The sequence below is a fragment of the Heptranchias perlo genome, chromosome 17 (genome assembly GCF_035084215.1).
Source record: "Heptranchias perlo isolate sHepPer1 chromosome 17, sHepPer1.hap1, whole genome shotgun sequence".
NCBI lineage: Eukaryota > Metazoa > Chordata > Chondrichthyes > Hexanchiformes > Hexanchidae > Heptranchias > Heptranchias perlo.
In genome coordinates, this window is record NC_090341.1 from 512,002 (window position 1) to 527,245 (window position 15,244).

The 15,244-nt window shown below is 43.1% G+C and overlaps 1 protein-coding gene across 3 annotated transcripts in view; it reads left to right on the plus strand.

The window, feature by feature from the left end:
* stimate (STIM activating enhance) overlaps positions 1-15,244 on the plus strand; it is a 43,420-nt gene that overhangs the window by 18,987 nt on the left and 9,189 nt on the right. For all 3 annotated transcript variants that reach the window (XM_067998307.1, XM_067998306.1, XM_067998308.1), the window contains 3 exons: positions 998-1,110; positions 8,819-8,896; positions 9,306-9,455. In XM_067998307.1, the coding sequence (XP_067854408.1) occupies positions 998-1,110; positions 8,819-8,896; positions 9,306-9,455 (341 nt within the window). The remainder of the gene's footprint in view (positions 1-997; positions 1,111-8,818; positions 8,897-9,305; positions 9,456-15,244) is intronic.

Genomic DNA, 15,244 nt, shown 5'->3' on the forward strand with positions numbered 1-15,244 from the left:
AGAGTTTTGGATGAGCTGAAGTTTAGAGGGTGGAAGATGGGAGGCAGCCAGGAGAGCATCGGAATAGTTGAGAGTCTGGAAGTACCAAAGGCATGGATGAGTGTTTTAGCAGCAGTTGGGCGGAGACGGGCGATATTACAGAGGTGGAATTAGGCGGTCTTGGTGATGGAGCGGATAAGGAGTCAGGAATTCAGCTCAAGGTCAAATCGTTTGCAACCTTGGCATCCTATCAGCTTCAACCTGAGGCGAGGGTACAGAGTTTGTGGCGGGGCTGAAGACAATGGCTTCAGTCTTCACACTGTTTAACTGGAGAAAACTGCGGCTCATCCAGTACTAGATGTTGGTCAAGCAGTGTGACAGATGAGAGGCAGTGGAGAGGTCGAGAGAGCTGGTGGTGAGGTAGAGCTGCGTGTCGTCAGCGTACACGTGGAACCTGATGCTGTGTTTTCCGATGATGTTGCCGAGGGGCAGCATGTAGATGAGAAATGGGAAGGAGGCCAAGGATAGATCCTTAGGAGACTCCAGATGTAATGGTGTGGGAGCGGGAAGAGAAGCCATTGCAGGAGAGGAAAGACACTGGTTCAGGGCTGGGGCAGGAAGCACCTTGTGGAAATTACAGCTACAATGTACAGCAGATGAGGAAGTAACTGACTGCCTCACCAGGACAGTTAAAATGTGAACAAATAACTTTCCTCTACTGCGTGTCCCCTCTGATCAAATACAATTTTGGAAAAAATGAAATATTAAATGGAACTATTGGGGAGAAAGGATCGGGTCTGAATGTAAGGGGTGGGAGCAAGGTCATTGCACACAGCTGCTTTTACACACATTTTCTAATTTCTGTGAAGCTTTTTCTACAGTAAAGGCGCTATATAAATGCTAATTGTTAATTTTGTAAAAGTTATACATCCTTACATATTGTAATGAAATAATCCACCTGCTGACCTCAGTGCCATGGCCTGCAGCAGTGATTCCATGTACTGAACTTTCATTACAGGAGACCCACTGGAGTGCAGTGCCTGGGTTGGACAGTGTGCCCTTTACCTGCTGATTATGATGTTGGAGAAGACAGTCGTGATTATAGTCCTGCTTTTACCTCAGTGGAAGAAGGTTTGCTCCCCTCATCCTCTCCAACTGAGGCTCCAATTGACATTCATTGGTGCATTTTTGAACACATCGTTTAATTGTGTATTATCTTTCAAATGTTATACAAATTTTGTGTTACTAATGAGTTGGTTAAAGTGCACAGATTGCTGATTGGTTTGTAAACAAGAATTTATGGTGACAAACATGTCAAAGTGTCCTTCAGCTTAATCTGAATTACTACATTCTGCAGTTATGATAATGCAGAAATATCTAGGTAATCTTCATATTGATATTTTACACTTTTTAAAATTTCCCCTTATGTCTTTTGAAACCAGTGGCTTTATGCTGCGGTAATGTCCAGTCAGTCACTAGCAGCCCTTGTGAATGGTGAATGTCTGCAGGCTATTTGGCCGTGGAGAGCGTCGCATCCAACCGTCACTTTATGTCCTCCAGCTTTCTCTCCTTCTCTCCTGAAGATATCTGCTCTAGCCAGGGAATGTTCTCTGGATACTGGGACCGGGAATGTTCTCTGGATACTGGGACCGGGAATGTTCTCTGGATACTGGCAACCTTTATTACCTTGCCTAACCACAGAAGGCGTCACTGCCGATCACAAGATCGGTCTGGCTGAAGACGGCCCTTCAGCCCATTGAATCTCATCCTCCCAGGATATCAACCCTACCGTCTCTCCTTTATGGCATCTGGTTATTTTTTAATTGAATCCTGGCTGTGATCACCATTCCTGACACCCTGATGCAACTGTTGATCGTTTTCGGTATCAAGAATACATCTGACCTCTGTCCTAGATTTTCTTTTGTCTTGCTGCCCTGACGTATCTGAATGTGTTATTTTGGGTTTTCTTTCTTTATCCTGTCATGTATCCTGTATATCTTTATAAGGTCCTGGCTGAAACATCTCCTTTAGAGGCTGAAGACCCCTAGATTATGAACCATTGTTCCTAAACTTTCCAATTGACTCTTGGGAGCCTTGTTCCACCAATTCTGGCCTCATGCGCATCCCCGATTTTAATCACCCCACCATTGTGGGCGTGCCTTCAGCTGCCTAGGCCCTAAGCTTTGGAATTCCCTCCCTAAACCCCTCTACCTCTCTTTCCTCTTTTAAGACTCTCCTTAAAACCTATCTCTTTGACCAAGCTTTTGGTCACCTGTCCAAATATTTCCTTATGTAGCTCAGTGTCAAATTTTGTTTGATAACGCTCCTGTAAAGTTGGTGCATTTATATAGCGCCTTTAATGTTTTACTGCATTAAAGGCACTATATAAATGCAAGTTGTTGTTGATACTGAGACAATGAACTCCTGCAAAAAGCAGCAGAATAAATACCTGGGATTGGAGGTTACTGGGGTCCGTATAGACTGAGATAATCAAATGTCCATGGGACACAATGTCCATGGGACACTATGTCCCCTGAGCTGATAACACAGGAAGGGCTTGTTGTGTGAGGGCAGCTGGCCAGAGTTGAACAGTAGCTGTGAGGATGAATGAACATTGGAGTTTTGCTTCATTACATTTGGGGATTAGGGAGTATTTATAGAACAGTGCCAAGGGAGATTAAATGAATGGGTAGAGTCCATGATAGATTCAGTAACAACTTGCATTTATATAGCACCTTTTAATGCAGTAAAACGTCACAGGAGTGTAATCAGACAAAAATTGACACCATGCCAAAGAAGGAGACATTAGGACAGATGTCAAAAGGTTTGGTCAAAGGGGTAGGTTTTAAGGAGCGTCTTAAAGGAGGAGAGATAGAGAGGGGTTTAGGGAGGGAATTCCAGAGTTTAGGACCTAGACGGCTGACGGCACGGCCACCAATGGTGGAGCGAAGAAGATGCATAAGAGGCCAGAATTGGAGGAACGCAGAGTTCTCTGATTGTCTTAGAGAGGGCGCAGAGGCGATTTACTAGAATGATACCAAGGATGAGGGACTTCAGTTATGTGGAGAGACTGGAGAAGCTGGGGTTGTTCTGCTTAGAGCAGAGAAGGTTAAAGAGAGATTTAATTTTAAGGCCCTCAAAATTATGAGGGGTTTTGATAGAGTAGACGGGGAGAAAATGTTTCCACTGGCAGGAGGGTCGGTAACTGGTAAAAGCACTAGGGGAGATGAGAATTCTTTTTACGCAGTGAGTTGTTATGATCTGGAATGTGCTGCCTGAAAGGGTGGTGGAAGCAGATTCAATAATAACTTCCCATATGTAACTGGATAAATACTTGAAAAGGAAAAATTTGCATGGCTATGGCCATTCAACCCATCGTGCCTGTGTTGGTTCTTTGAAAGAATTATCCAATTAGTCCCACTCCCCTGCTCCTTCCCTAAAGCCGTGTAAATGTCTCCTTTTCAAGTATTTATCCAATTCTCTTTTGAAAGTTATTATTGAGTCTGCTTCCACCGCCCTTTCATTCCAGTGCATTCCAGATCATAACAGCAGGTAGAACTGCGTGTCGTCAGCGTAGATGTGGAACCTGGCGAGTTTTCGGATGATGTCGCCCAGGGGCAGCATATAGATGAGAAATAGGAGGGGGCTAAGGATAGATCCTTGGGGGACTCCAGAGGTAACGCTGCGGGAGCGGGAAGAGAAGCCATTGCAGGTGATTCTCTGTCTACAGCTGGATAGATAAGAACAGAACCAGGAGAATGCCACCCCGCTGGACGTCGGAGGAGAGGCATTGGAGGAGGATGGTGTGGTCAACCGTGTCAAAGGCTGTGGACAGGTCGAGAAAGATGATGAGGACAGAGAATGTAATTTCAGACTTTGATAAGACTGGTTTCAGTACTGTGGCAGGGGTGGAAACCTGATTGGAGAGGATCAAATGTGGAGTTGCAGGAAAGATGGGCATGGATTTGGGAGGCGACAACGGGAATGGGACTAGTGTCCTAGCGGAAAGGATAATTAGGGCTGTTGATAGGACTTTAAACTAGTAAGACGGGGGAGAGGGGAGAGAGCTGGTGAAAATAACACAAGTCTGAAGATAAAAGGAATAGGAGATGAGAATAAAGGTCAGACCCAGGTAAGGAATAAGGGTAACATAAACGGTCAGGGAACAAATACAGTTACAGAACATGAGTACAAAACGACTGTTAAAAATAAAGTGAGGGGAACAATTATTAAAAACAAATTGAATTGCCTGTACAGCAATGAACACCGCATCCGAAACAAAATGGGGGAACTGGAGGCAATAATTCATAGCGAGGAGCCAGATGCAGTGGGGATAACTGAAACATGGCTACAGAAAGAATAGGACTGACAGTTAAATATTGCAGGATATAACGTATTTAGAAAGGGAAGGATGGGGGGGTGGGGGTAGCTGTACTAATTACAGACAACATTATGGCAATAGAAAAAAGGGACATTAGTAACATTAAGATAGAAACAGAATCCATAAGGATTGAGACAAAGGATAAGAAGGGATCGATCACGTTAATCTGTTTATTCTACAGACCACCTAATAGTGGAAGGGAAATGGTGGAAGAAATATGCAGGCAAATTGATGAAATGAGTAAAAGACATCGAATAATAATCATGGGAGATTTCAATTACCCCCAAATAAACTGGCAAGAAAAGGTGGGGAAAAGGGAATGGAGTTTTTACAGTATGTACAGAATTCCTTTCTTACCCAATATCTGAGAAGCCCAACAAGAGAGGAATCACTGCTGGATCTAGTAATGGGAAATGAACCAGAGCAGAAAAGAGAAGTGTAGGGTAACATGTAGGCAATAGCGATCACAACATAACAAGGTTTAAAATAATGATTAAGAAAAACATAAGTAAGACAAAGATAAAAGTAATGGACTGAAAAAAGCTAATTTGGGGGAATAAGAATGGAACTAAAGAAGGTAAAACTGAAAAAATAATTGACAAACGAAGAGAGAGAACACCAGTGGGAAATATTTAAAATGGGGAACAGTAGAGTTCTGGAGAAATATTTTCCTCTTTTTTTAAAAAAAGAACAAACTAGCCAATAATAAAACACCATGGATGAATAAAAAGATAATGGTAAAATTGAAACTAAGGAAAAATGCAGACACTAAGTACATAAACAATAAAGGAGAAGATGACAAAAGGGAATACGAAGAGGTTAGGAAAGGTGTCAAAAAAACAATTAGGAAAGCAAAGAGGAACTACGGAATTAAATTATCAAGGAATATAAAAAGTAATATTACTTTTTATATTCCTTGATAATTTAATTCCGTAGTTCCTCTTTGCTTTCCTAATTGTTTTTTTGACACCTTTCCTAACCTCTTCGTATTCCCTTTTGTCATCTTCTCCTTTATTGTTTATGTACTTAGTGTCTGCATTTTTCCTTAGTTTCAATTTTACAGACACATAAATAACAAAAGAAAAAGCAGGATAGTGATAGGGCCACTAAGGGATACACACGATAAACTCACAGGTAATGACAGCAAAAAGGCAGAAATATTGAATAGTTACTTTGCCTCAGTATTTACCAGGGAGACTAATAAGGTGGGCATGACATTAGAGGAAGAGATCAAAAAAGGTATGAAGACATTTAAAATAGAAAGGGGGGAGATAATTGATAAACTAATCCAACTTAGAGAGGATAAGACCCCTGGCCCATATAGATTGTATCAAAGAATAGCACAAATTTCAGATGGGAAGGTCATGCTTCACCAACCTTATTGAATTCTTTGACGAATTAACAGAAAGAGTAGACAAGGGTAATGTAGATGTAATATATTTGGAATTTCAGAAGGCCTTTGATAAAGTACCGCAATGTAGACTCATGACTAAGGTCAGAGGATGTGGAGTCAGGGGACAAGTAGCAGAATGGATAGCAAGCTGGCTACAAAACAGAAAACAGAGGGTAGGCATTAAGGGTAGCTACTCAGACTGGCAAAAGGTGGGAAGTGGTGTTTCACTGGGATTGATGCTGGAACCACTGTTCACAATTTACATCAACGACTTGGACTCGGGAATCGGAAGTACAATTTCAAAATTTACGGACAACACGAAATTGGGGGGGGTGTAGTTAATACCAAGGAAGAATGTGTTAAAATCGAAGAAGACATTAATAAACTTACAGAATGGGCATGTAATTGGCAAATGAATTTCAATATAGCTAAGTGTGAGGTGGCACATTTTGGTAGGAAGAATAAGGAGGCCACATACTGCTTGGATAATAAGAGTCTAAATGGGGTAGAGGAGCAGAGGGATCTAGGGGTACAGATACACAAATCACAAAGTAGTGACGCAGGTTAATAAGGCCATAAAAAGGCAAATCAAGCACTGGGGTTCATTTCTAGAGAGAATTGAAAAGCAAAGAAGTTATGTTAAACTTGTAAAGAACCTTGGTTAGACCACACTTGCAGCACTGTGCACAGTTCTGGTCTCCATATTATAAAAAGAATGTAGAGGCATTGGAGAAGGTGCAAAAAAGATTCACACGGATGTTACTAGAACTGAGATGATAAACTTAGCAGGAAAGAATAAACGGGCTGGAGCTCTTTTCTCTAGAAAAGAGAAGGCTGAGGGGTGACCTGATAGAGGTCTTTAAGATAATGAAAGGATTTGATAGAGTGGACATAGAGAAATGTTTCCACTTGTGGGGGAGTCCAAAACTAGAGGTCATCAATATTACTGGTAAGAATGTGGAACGTGCTACCAAAAGGAGTAATTGAGGCAAATAGCATCGATGCATTTAAGGGGAAGCTAGATAAAGACACGAAGGAGAAAGGAATAGAAGGATATGCTTTTTTTATTCATTCAAACAAGGCCAGCATTTATTGCCCATCCCTAATTGCCCTTGAGATGGTGGTGGTGAGCCGCCCCCTTGAACCGCTGCAGTCGTAGTGGTGACGGTTCTCCCACAGTGCTGTTAGGAAGGGAGTTCCAGGATTTTGACCCAGCGACAATGAAGGAATGGCGATATATTTCTAAGTCAGGATGGTGTGGTGACTTGGAGGGGAACGTGCAGGTGGTGTTGTTCCCATGTGCCTGCTGCCCTTGTCCTTCTAGGTGTTGGAGGTGCGATCAAAGAAGCCTTGACGAGTTGCTGCAGTGCATCTTGTAGATGGTACACACTGTAACCACGGTGTGCCGGTGGTGAAGGGAGTGAATGTTTAAGGTGATGGATGGGGTGCCAATCAAGCTAGATGCTTTGTCCTGGATGGTGTTGAACTTCATGTGTTGTTGGAGCTGCACTCATCCAGGCAAGTGGAGAGCATTCCATCACACTCCTAACTTGTGCCTTGTAGATGGTGGAAAGGCTTTGGGGAGTCAGGAGGTGAGTCACTCGCCGCAGAATACCCAGTGTCTGACCTCCTCTTGTAGCCACAGTATTTATGAAACTGGTCCAGTTAAGTTTCTGGTCAATGGTGACACCCAAGGATGTTGATGGTGGGGGATTCGGCGATGGTAATGCTGTTGCATGTCATGGGAAGGTGGTCGTTGCCTGGCACTTGTCTGGCGTGAATGTTACTTGCCACTTATCAGCCCAAGCCTGGATGTTGCCCAGGTCTTGCTTCATGCAGGCTCGGACTGCTTCATTATCTGAGGGGTTGCGAATGGAACTGAACACTGTGCAATCATCAGCCAACATCCCCACTTCAGACCTTATGATGGAGGGAAGGTCATTGATGATGTAGCTGAAGATGGTTGGGCCTAGGACGCTGCCCTGAGAAACTCCTTCAGCAATGTCGTGGGGCTGAGATGATTGGCGTCCAACAACCACTACCATCTTCCTTTGTGCTAGGTATGACTGGAGAGTTTTCCCCCTGATTCCCATTGGCTTTAATTTTACTAGGGCTCCTTGATGCCACACTCTGTCAACTGCTGCCTTGATGTCAAGGGCAGTCACTCTCGCCTCACTTCTGGAATTCAGCTCTTAAGCTGATTGCATGAGATGAAGAAGGGAGGGAGGAGGCTCTTGTGGGGCATAAACACTGGCATAGACCAGTAGGGCCGAATGGCCTGTTTCTGTGCTGTAGACTCAATGTAACATGTTCAAGGACTTTTGAAACGAAAGGGAGGTTGGAGCTGAGGCGGTACTTTGCAAGGACAGAGAGGTAAAGGGTGTTTTTTTTTGAGGAGGGGGGTGGTAATGGCAAATTTGAAGGGTAGGGCGACAGTACCTGAGGAGAGGTAACCTTTTATAATATCAGCTAACATAGGGGCCAGGAAGGGAAGTTTGGTGGTCAGTAGTTTAGTGCGAATAGGATCCAGGGAGGAAAAGATGGGTCTCATGGACAAGGTGAGCTCAGAGAGGGCATGGGGGGAGATAGGAGAGAAACTAGAGAAAGATGTGAGTTCCGGGCTAGGGCAGGGGGGGACCGTAGGGGAAGTTTGGCTCGGTGGGCTAGGGGGAAGGGAGAGAAGCGGCAGAGGCAGCTGAACCGATGGTCTCAATCTTACAGACAAAGTAGTCCGTGAGCTCCTCGCACTTGTTGGAGGTGAGGGTGGAGGGGGCAGAGGAGAGGGGTTTAATGAGATGGTTGTAGTGGAGGAAAGAAACCGGGAGTTATTATCTTTGCATTCTAGTTTTACAATTTGCATTCAGTTGTACATAGGCTGTGGAAGGAGATTGTGGGTGGGTTAGCCCCTCACATGGCTGATTGTACATGGGCTGTGGAAGGAGATTGTGGGTGGGTTAGCCCCTCACATGGCTGATTGTACATGGGCTGTGGAGGAGGCTTGCTTGGTTAAATGGTCTTTTCTCATTTGCGCTCTCTGAATGATTGATTTTTCTGATTGTTCACAGGTGGCTATGCTCAATCCAATTCAGAACCCGCAGCTGGAGCTGGCGATTGTGATGCTTATAGTCCCTTTTTTTGTCAATGTAAGTAGTGCTTACAGATTGATCTTTACTGGAAGGTTTGAACAACCTGAACTGAGCCTCTGTGATTTTACCGTTTCTGATGATGACTGTTCTGCATGTACAGGGTTAATTGTAGAGGTTATCTATGGGGTTGTTAATAAACTGATTGATGAAATATTAGGAGTGTCGTCCATACATTTTGAAAGTTGAAACGTTTGGTTTCCGGAAAATACCCTGTTTATAATTTTCTATTTAACTGCATAAGCTCACAGACCAACTTTGAGTGTTAATGGTTAGTTACAAAGGGCATTTTTTATTTAAACTTTATTTTTTTGAGATGTAGATGTGATGTGTTTGTATTCAGACATGGCTCAGTGTGTTCTATCGATACAGACCATAACTGCACTTTCTGATTTCTCGTTCCTCACAGGCATTAATGTTTTGGGTGGTAGATAATTTTCTAATGAGGAAAAGCAAAACTAAAGCTAAACTCGAAGGAGAAGGAGGGGAGGATGACTCTAGGAGCAGTAACAAAGTCAGATACAGAAGAGCAGCGTCACATGAGGAGTCTGAATCTGAGGTACATGCCGGCCTCCAATGTCACTGACTACATTTCTCTGCATGACTTTGGGAATTGTAGGTTCCATATTCCCTGCCTTTTTCCCCCCCTTTCCTCCTCCCGCACAGAGTGAGAGCAAGTAAGTGAATGTTTGTGGGTCAGGATATCCTTGCGTTAAAACTCAGGCCTTTGGAATTGTAGAGCTTTTCTCTGTGGGTTTCCCATTAAACATCATTTCCTGAGTGAGCTTGGATTTACTGTCAGATGTGAGCAAGTGGTTTGCTGTGTTTTAAATTCAGGGCATCTTTGATGGTTGGGAGGAAATCAGTGGCTGGTAATATGTTTATTCATTCTCGGGACATGGGCAGCGATTATTGGCCGTCCCTCGTTGCCCTGAGACGGTGATGATAAATGTTCGCTCGCACCTGGAAACTATTTTCACCTGAAATGTCTTGTAAGCACAGCTCCGAGAGTCTGTCTCTTCCTTTTGCTTTTTCTGTGAATCAAAGCAACACTACAACCTGTTATAAATTAGTTAATATAAAAATAACTTGTTCTACATAAAATTAATATGCTAACCAGTAAAATAAAATCAGTTTACTGACTAGCTTAATAACAGCTCTAGTTTGCTTTTTTGAGTCTCGAGTTTGGATGAATTTTAATTTTCTCCAACTCACCGTTGGAAAGACTAAAATCATTGTTTTAAGTGCCTGTAGAAAGTCTGCTCCACTGCCACTCATTCATAGAATCACGGAATTGTATAATGGTTATAGCACAGAAGGAGGCCATTCAGCCCATCGAGCCTGTGCCAGCTCTTTGTAAAAGCAATCTAGTTAGTTCCATTCCCTGTTCTTGCCCCATAGCCCTGCAAATTTTTTCCCTTCAAGTATTTATCCAATTCCTTTTTGAAAGCCACGATTGAACCTGCTTCCACCACCCTTTCAGGCAAAGCGTTCCAGATCATAACCACTCGCTGCGTAAAAAAAGATTTTCCTCGTGTTGCCTTTGGTTCTTTTACCAATCACCTTAAACCTTGTGTCCTCTGCTTCTTGACCCTTCTGTGCATGGAACAGTTTCTCTTTATTTACTTTATCTAAACCTTCATGATTTTGAACACTTCTATCAAATCTCCTCTCAACCTTCTCTGCTCCAAGGAGAACAACCCCAACTTCTCCAGTCTATCCACATAACTGCAGTCCCTTATCCCTGGAACCATTCTAGTAAATCTTTTCTGCACCCTCTCTAAGGCCTTCACATCTTCCCCAATGTGTGGTGCCCAAAATTGGATACAATACTCCGGTTGTGGTCGAACCAGTGTTTTATAAAAGTTCAACATAACTTCCTTGATTTTTGTACTCTCTGCCTCTATTTATAAATGATGTGGCGATGCCGGTGATGGACTGGGGTTGACAATTGTAAACAATTATAAAGCTCAGGATCCCTTATGCTTTTTTAACTGCTTTCTCAACCTGTCCTGCCACCTTCAAAGATTTGTGCACCTATACCTCCAGGCCTCTCTGTTCCTGCACTCCCTTTAGGATTCTACCATTTGGTTTATATTGCGTCTCCTCATTCTTCCTGCCAAAATGTATCACTTTGCAATTCTCTGCATTAAATTTCATCTGCCATGTGTCCACCCATGCCACCAGCCTGTCTATGTCCTCTTGAAGTCTATTACTTCCTCCTCACTGTTTACTACACTTCCAAGTTTTGTATTGTTGTGGGAAAAAATCACCACTCGGAGTCAGACTTAAAGATTCAACATGCAGTTTATTGGACAAAGCTTTGGGAGAAGGACTGGACACTCCGTAGTGAACGCAGCTACCTTCTCAACTTTAAAATGGTTGTCATGCTTTTTTATACCTTTTGAAATACAGATTTCAGTAGCTTTTACATCGTAAATCTTGATTACACACATTAACCAATTAAGTTCGCACAGCAACAACAGACTGCTTATACATTAACCAATTAAGTCTGCATAGCAACAATAGACAGTTTACACATTAACCAATTAAGTCTGCATAGCAACAACAGACTGCTTACGCATTACCCAGTTAAGTCCGAAGAACTGTTATCACCTTAAGACAGCATGCCTTTGTTTTATGCAGTCTGGTGCTATAGTTTTATCAGTTCGTTATGAAATGTCCATTGTATTCTCAGACTGTAAGCCAGTTCTGGAATGTACAAACTCAACACTTTTAACTGTCTTTCCCACAGTCACAGAATCCATTTTATTTAATAGTGTCCCTTTGTTAATAGAATCCATTTTGTTTAATTAAGTGTCCATTTTATTAGTAGTCAAGCGTTATATTTAAGCCTTTAATTAAGGTTAGTCTAATCTACACAAAGCGCATTTCAGTGTGGTTTTAGGGTAAATACCACTGTCATATACCCATTAGTCACTTCATCGTTGCCTTTAATTCAACAGTCCAAAATCCACGCTAACAGTATCATCTGCAAATTTTGAAATTGTGCCCTGTACACCCAAGTCCAAGTCATTAATATATATCAAAAAAAGCAGTGGTCCCAGCACCGACCCCTGGGGAGCACCACTGTACACCTCCCTCCAGTCCGAAAAACCACTACTCTCTGTTTCCTGTCACTTAGCCACTTTCATCCATGCTGCCACTGCCCCTTTTATTTCATGGGCTTCAGTTTTGCTGACAAGCCTATTATGTGGCACTTTATCAAAAGCCTTTTTGACAATCCATATACACAACATCAACTGCATTGCCTTCATCTACCCTCTCTGTTACCTCATCAAAAAACTCAATCAAGTTAGTTAAACACGATTTGCCTTTAACAAATCCGTGCTGGCTTTCCTTTATTAATCCACACTTGTCCAAGTGACTGTTAATTTTGTTCCGGATTATCGTCGCTAAAAGTTTCCCCACCACCGAGGTTAAACTGACTGGCCTGTAGTTGCTGGGTTTATCCTTACATTCTGTTTTGAACAAGAGCGTAACATTTGTAATTCTCCAGTCCTCTGGCATCATCCCCATATCAAAGGATGATTAGAAGATTATGGCCAGCACCTCGGCAATTTCCACCCTTACTTCCCTCAGCAACCTAGGATGCATCCCATCCAGACTGGGTGACTTATCTACTTTAAGTACAGCCAGCCTTTCTAGTACCTCCTCTATCAATTTTTAGTCCATCCAATATCTCAACTACCTCCTCTTTTACTTTGAATTTGGCAGCATCTTCTTCCTTGGTAAAGACAGATGCAAAGTATTCATTTAGTACCTCAGCCATGCCCTCTGCCTCCATGCGTAGGTCTCCCTTTTAGTCCCGAATTAGCCCCACCCCTCTTCTTACTACCTGTTTGCTATTTATATGCCTATAGAAGAGTTTTGGATTTCCTTTTATGTTAGCTGCCAGTCTATTCTCATACTCTCTCTTTGCCCCTCTTATTTCCTTTTTCACTTCTTCTCTCTGTACTTTCTATATTCAGTGTGGTTCTCACTTGTATTATCAACCTGACATCTGTCATACATCCCCTTTCTCTGCTTCATCTTACTCTATCTCTTTTGTCATCCAGGGAGCTCTGGCTTTAGTTGCCCTACCTTTTCCCCTTGTGGGAATGTACCTAGACTGTACCTGAACCATCTCCTCTTTAAAGGCCGCCCATTGTTCGATTACAGTTTTGCCTGCCAATCTTTGATTCCAATCTACCCGGGCCAGATCCGTTCTTAACCCACTGAAATTGGCCCTCCTCCAATTAAGTATTTTTATTCTAGATTGCTCCTTGTCCTTTTCCATAACTAATCTAAATCTTATGATACCATGATCACTGTTCCCTAAATGTTCCCCCACTGACACTTGCTCCATTTGCCCACCTCATTCCCCAGAACCAGATCCAGCAATGCCTCCTTCCTCGTTGGGCTGGAAACATACTGAGCAAGAAAGTTCTCCTGAACAAACTTCAGAAATTCTTCTCCTCTTTGCCCTTTGCACTATTACTATCCCAGTCTATATTAGGATAGTTGAAGTCCCCCATTATCACTACTCTACGGTTCTTGCACCTCTCTGTAATTTCCCTGCAAATTTGCCCCTTTCTATCCTTCCCACTAGTTGGTGGCCTATAGAATACACCCAGGAGTGTAATGGCACCTCTCTTGTTTCTTAACTCTAACCAAATAGATTCTGTCCTTGACCCCTCCAGGACATTCTCTCTCTCCAGCACTGCAATATTCTCCTTAATTAATACTGCCACCACCCCCTCCCCCCTCCTTTTTTTCCATCCCTACCTTTCCTGAACACCTTGTATCCAGGAATAATTAGTACCCAATCCTGCTCTTTTTTTAAGCCAGGTCTCCGTTATCACCATTACATCATATTCCCATGTGGCTATTTGCGCCTGCAGCTCACCAACCTTGTTTACCACGCTTCGTGCGTTTACACACATGTACTCTAAACCTATCTTAGACCTTCCCGTATTCTCTCATAGTCTGATCCCACCTAATTCTGTACTATTTCTTACTCTAGTTCTATCTGTCTCTCCCAATCCTTGCACCTTGATTCTCCTTTCTGATGCTACATCCTGGTGCCCATCCCCATGCCAAATTAGTTTAAACCCTTGTGAACCTGCCCGCGAGGACATTGGTCCCAGCTCTGTTGAGGAGCAGCCCGTCTGTCTTGATCAGGTCCCTCCTGCCCCAGAACTGGCTGTCAAAAGAAGCAAGGGAGGAAATAGCGGAGGCTCTGGCCATCATTTTCCAATCCTCACTGGATACAGGCGTTGGAGGACAGCTAACGTTGTACCATTGTTTGAAAAGGGAGCGAGAGATCGACCAAGTAATTACAGGCCAGTCAGCCTAACCTCAGTGGTGGGCAAATTATTGGAAACAATTCTGAGGGACAGGATAAACCGTCACTTAGAAAGGCACGGAGTAATCAAGGACAGTCAGCATGGATTTGTTCAGGGAAGGTCGTGTCTGACTAACTTGATTGAATTTTTGAGGTGGTAACAAGGAGGGTCGATAAGGGTAGTGCATTTGATGTAGTCTACATGGATTTTAGCAAGGCTTTTGACAAGGTCCCACAAGGCAGACTGATCAAAAAAGTACAAGCCCATGGGATCCAAGGGAGAGTGGCTAGTTGGATCCAAAATTGGGCTCAGTGGCAGGAAGCAAAGGGTAATGGTTGACTGGTGTTTTTGTGACTGGAAGGCTGTTTCCAGTGGGGTCCCGCAGGGCTCAGTACTAGGTCCCTTGCTTTTTGTGGTATATATTAATAATTTGGACTTAAATGTAGGGGGCATGATTAAGAAGTTTGCAGATGATACAAAAATTGGCCGTGTGGTTGATAAGGTGAAAGCTGTAGACTGCAGGAAGATATCAATGGACTGGTCAGCTGGGCAGAAAAGTGGCAAATGGAATTCAATCCCGAGAAGTGTGAGGTAATACATTTCGGGAGGGCAAACAAGGTAAGGGAGTGCACAATAAATGGGAGGATACTGAAAAATATAGAAGTGAGGGACTTTGTTGTTCATGTCCACAGATCCCTGAAGATTGCAGGACAGGTAGATAAGGTGGTTAAGAAGGTATACGGGATACTTTCCTTTATTGGCCGAGGCACAGAATATAAAAGCAGGGATGTTATGCTGGAACTGTATAAAACACTAGTTAGGCCACAGCTTGAGTACTGTTTATAGTTCTGATCACCACATTACAGGAAGGATGTAATTGCACTAGAGAGGGTACAGAGGAGATTTACGAGGATGTTGCCAGAACTGGAGAATTTTAGCCATGAGGAAAGATTGGATAAGCCGGGGTTGTTTTCTTTGGAACAGAGGAGGCTGAGGGGAG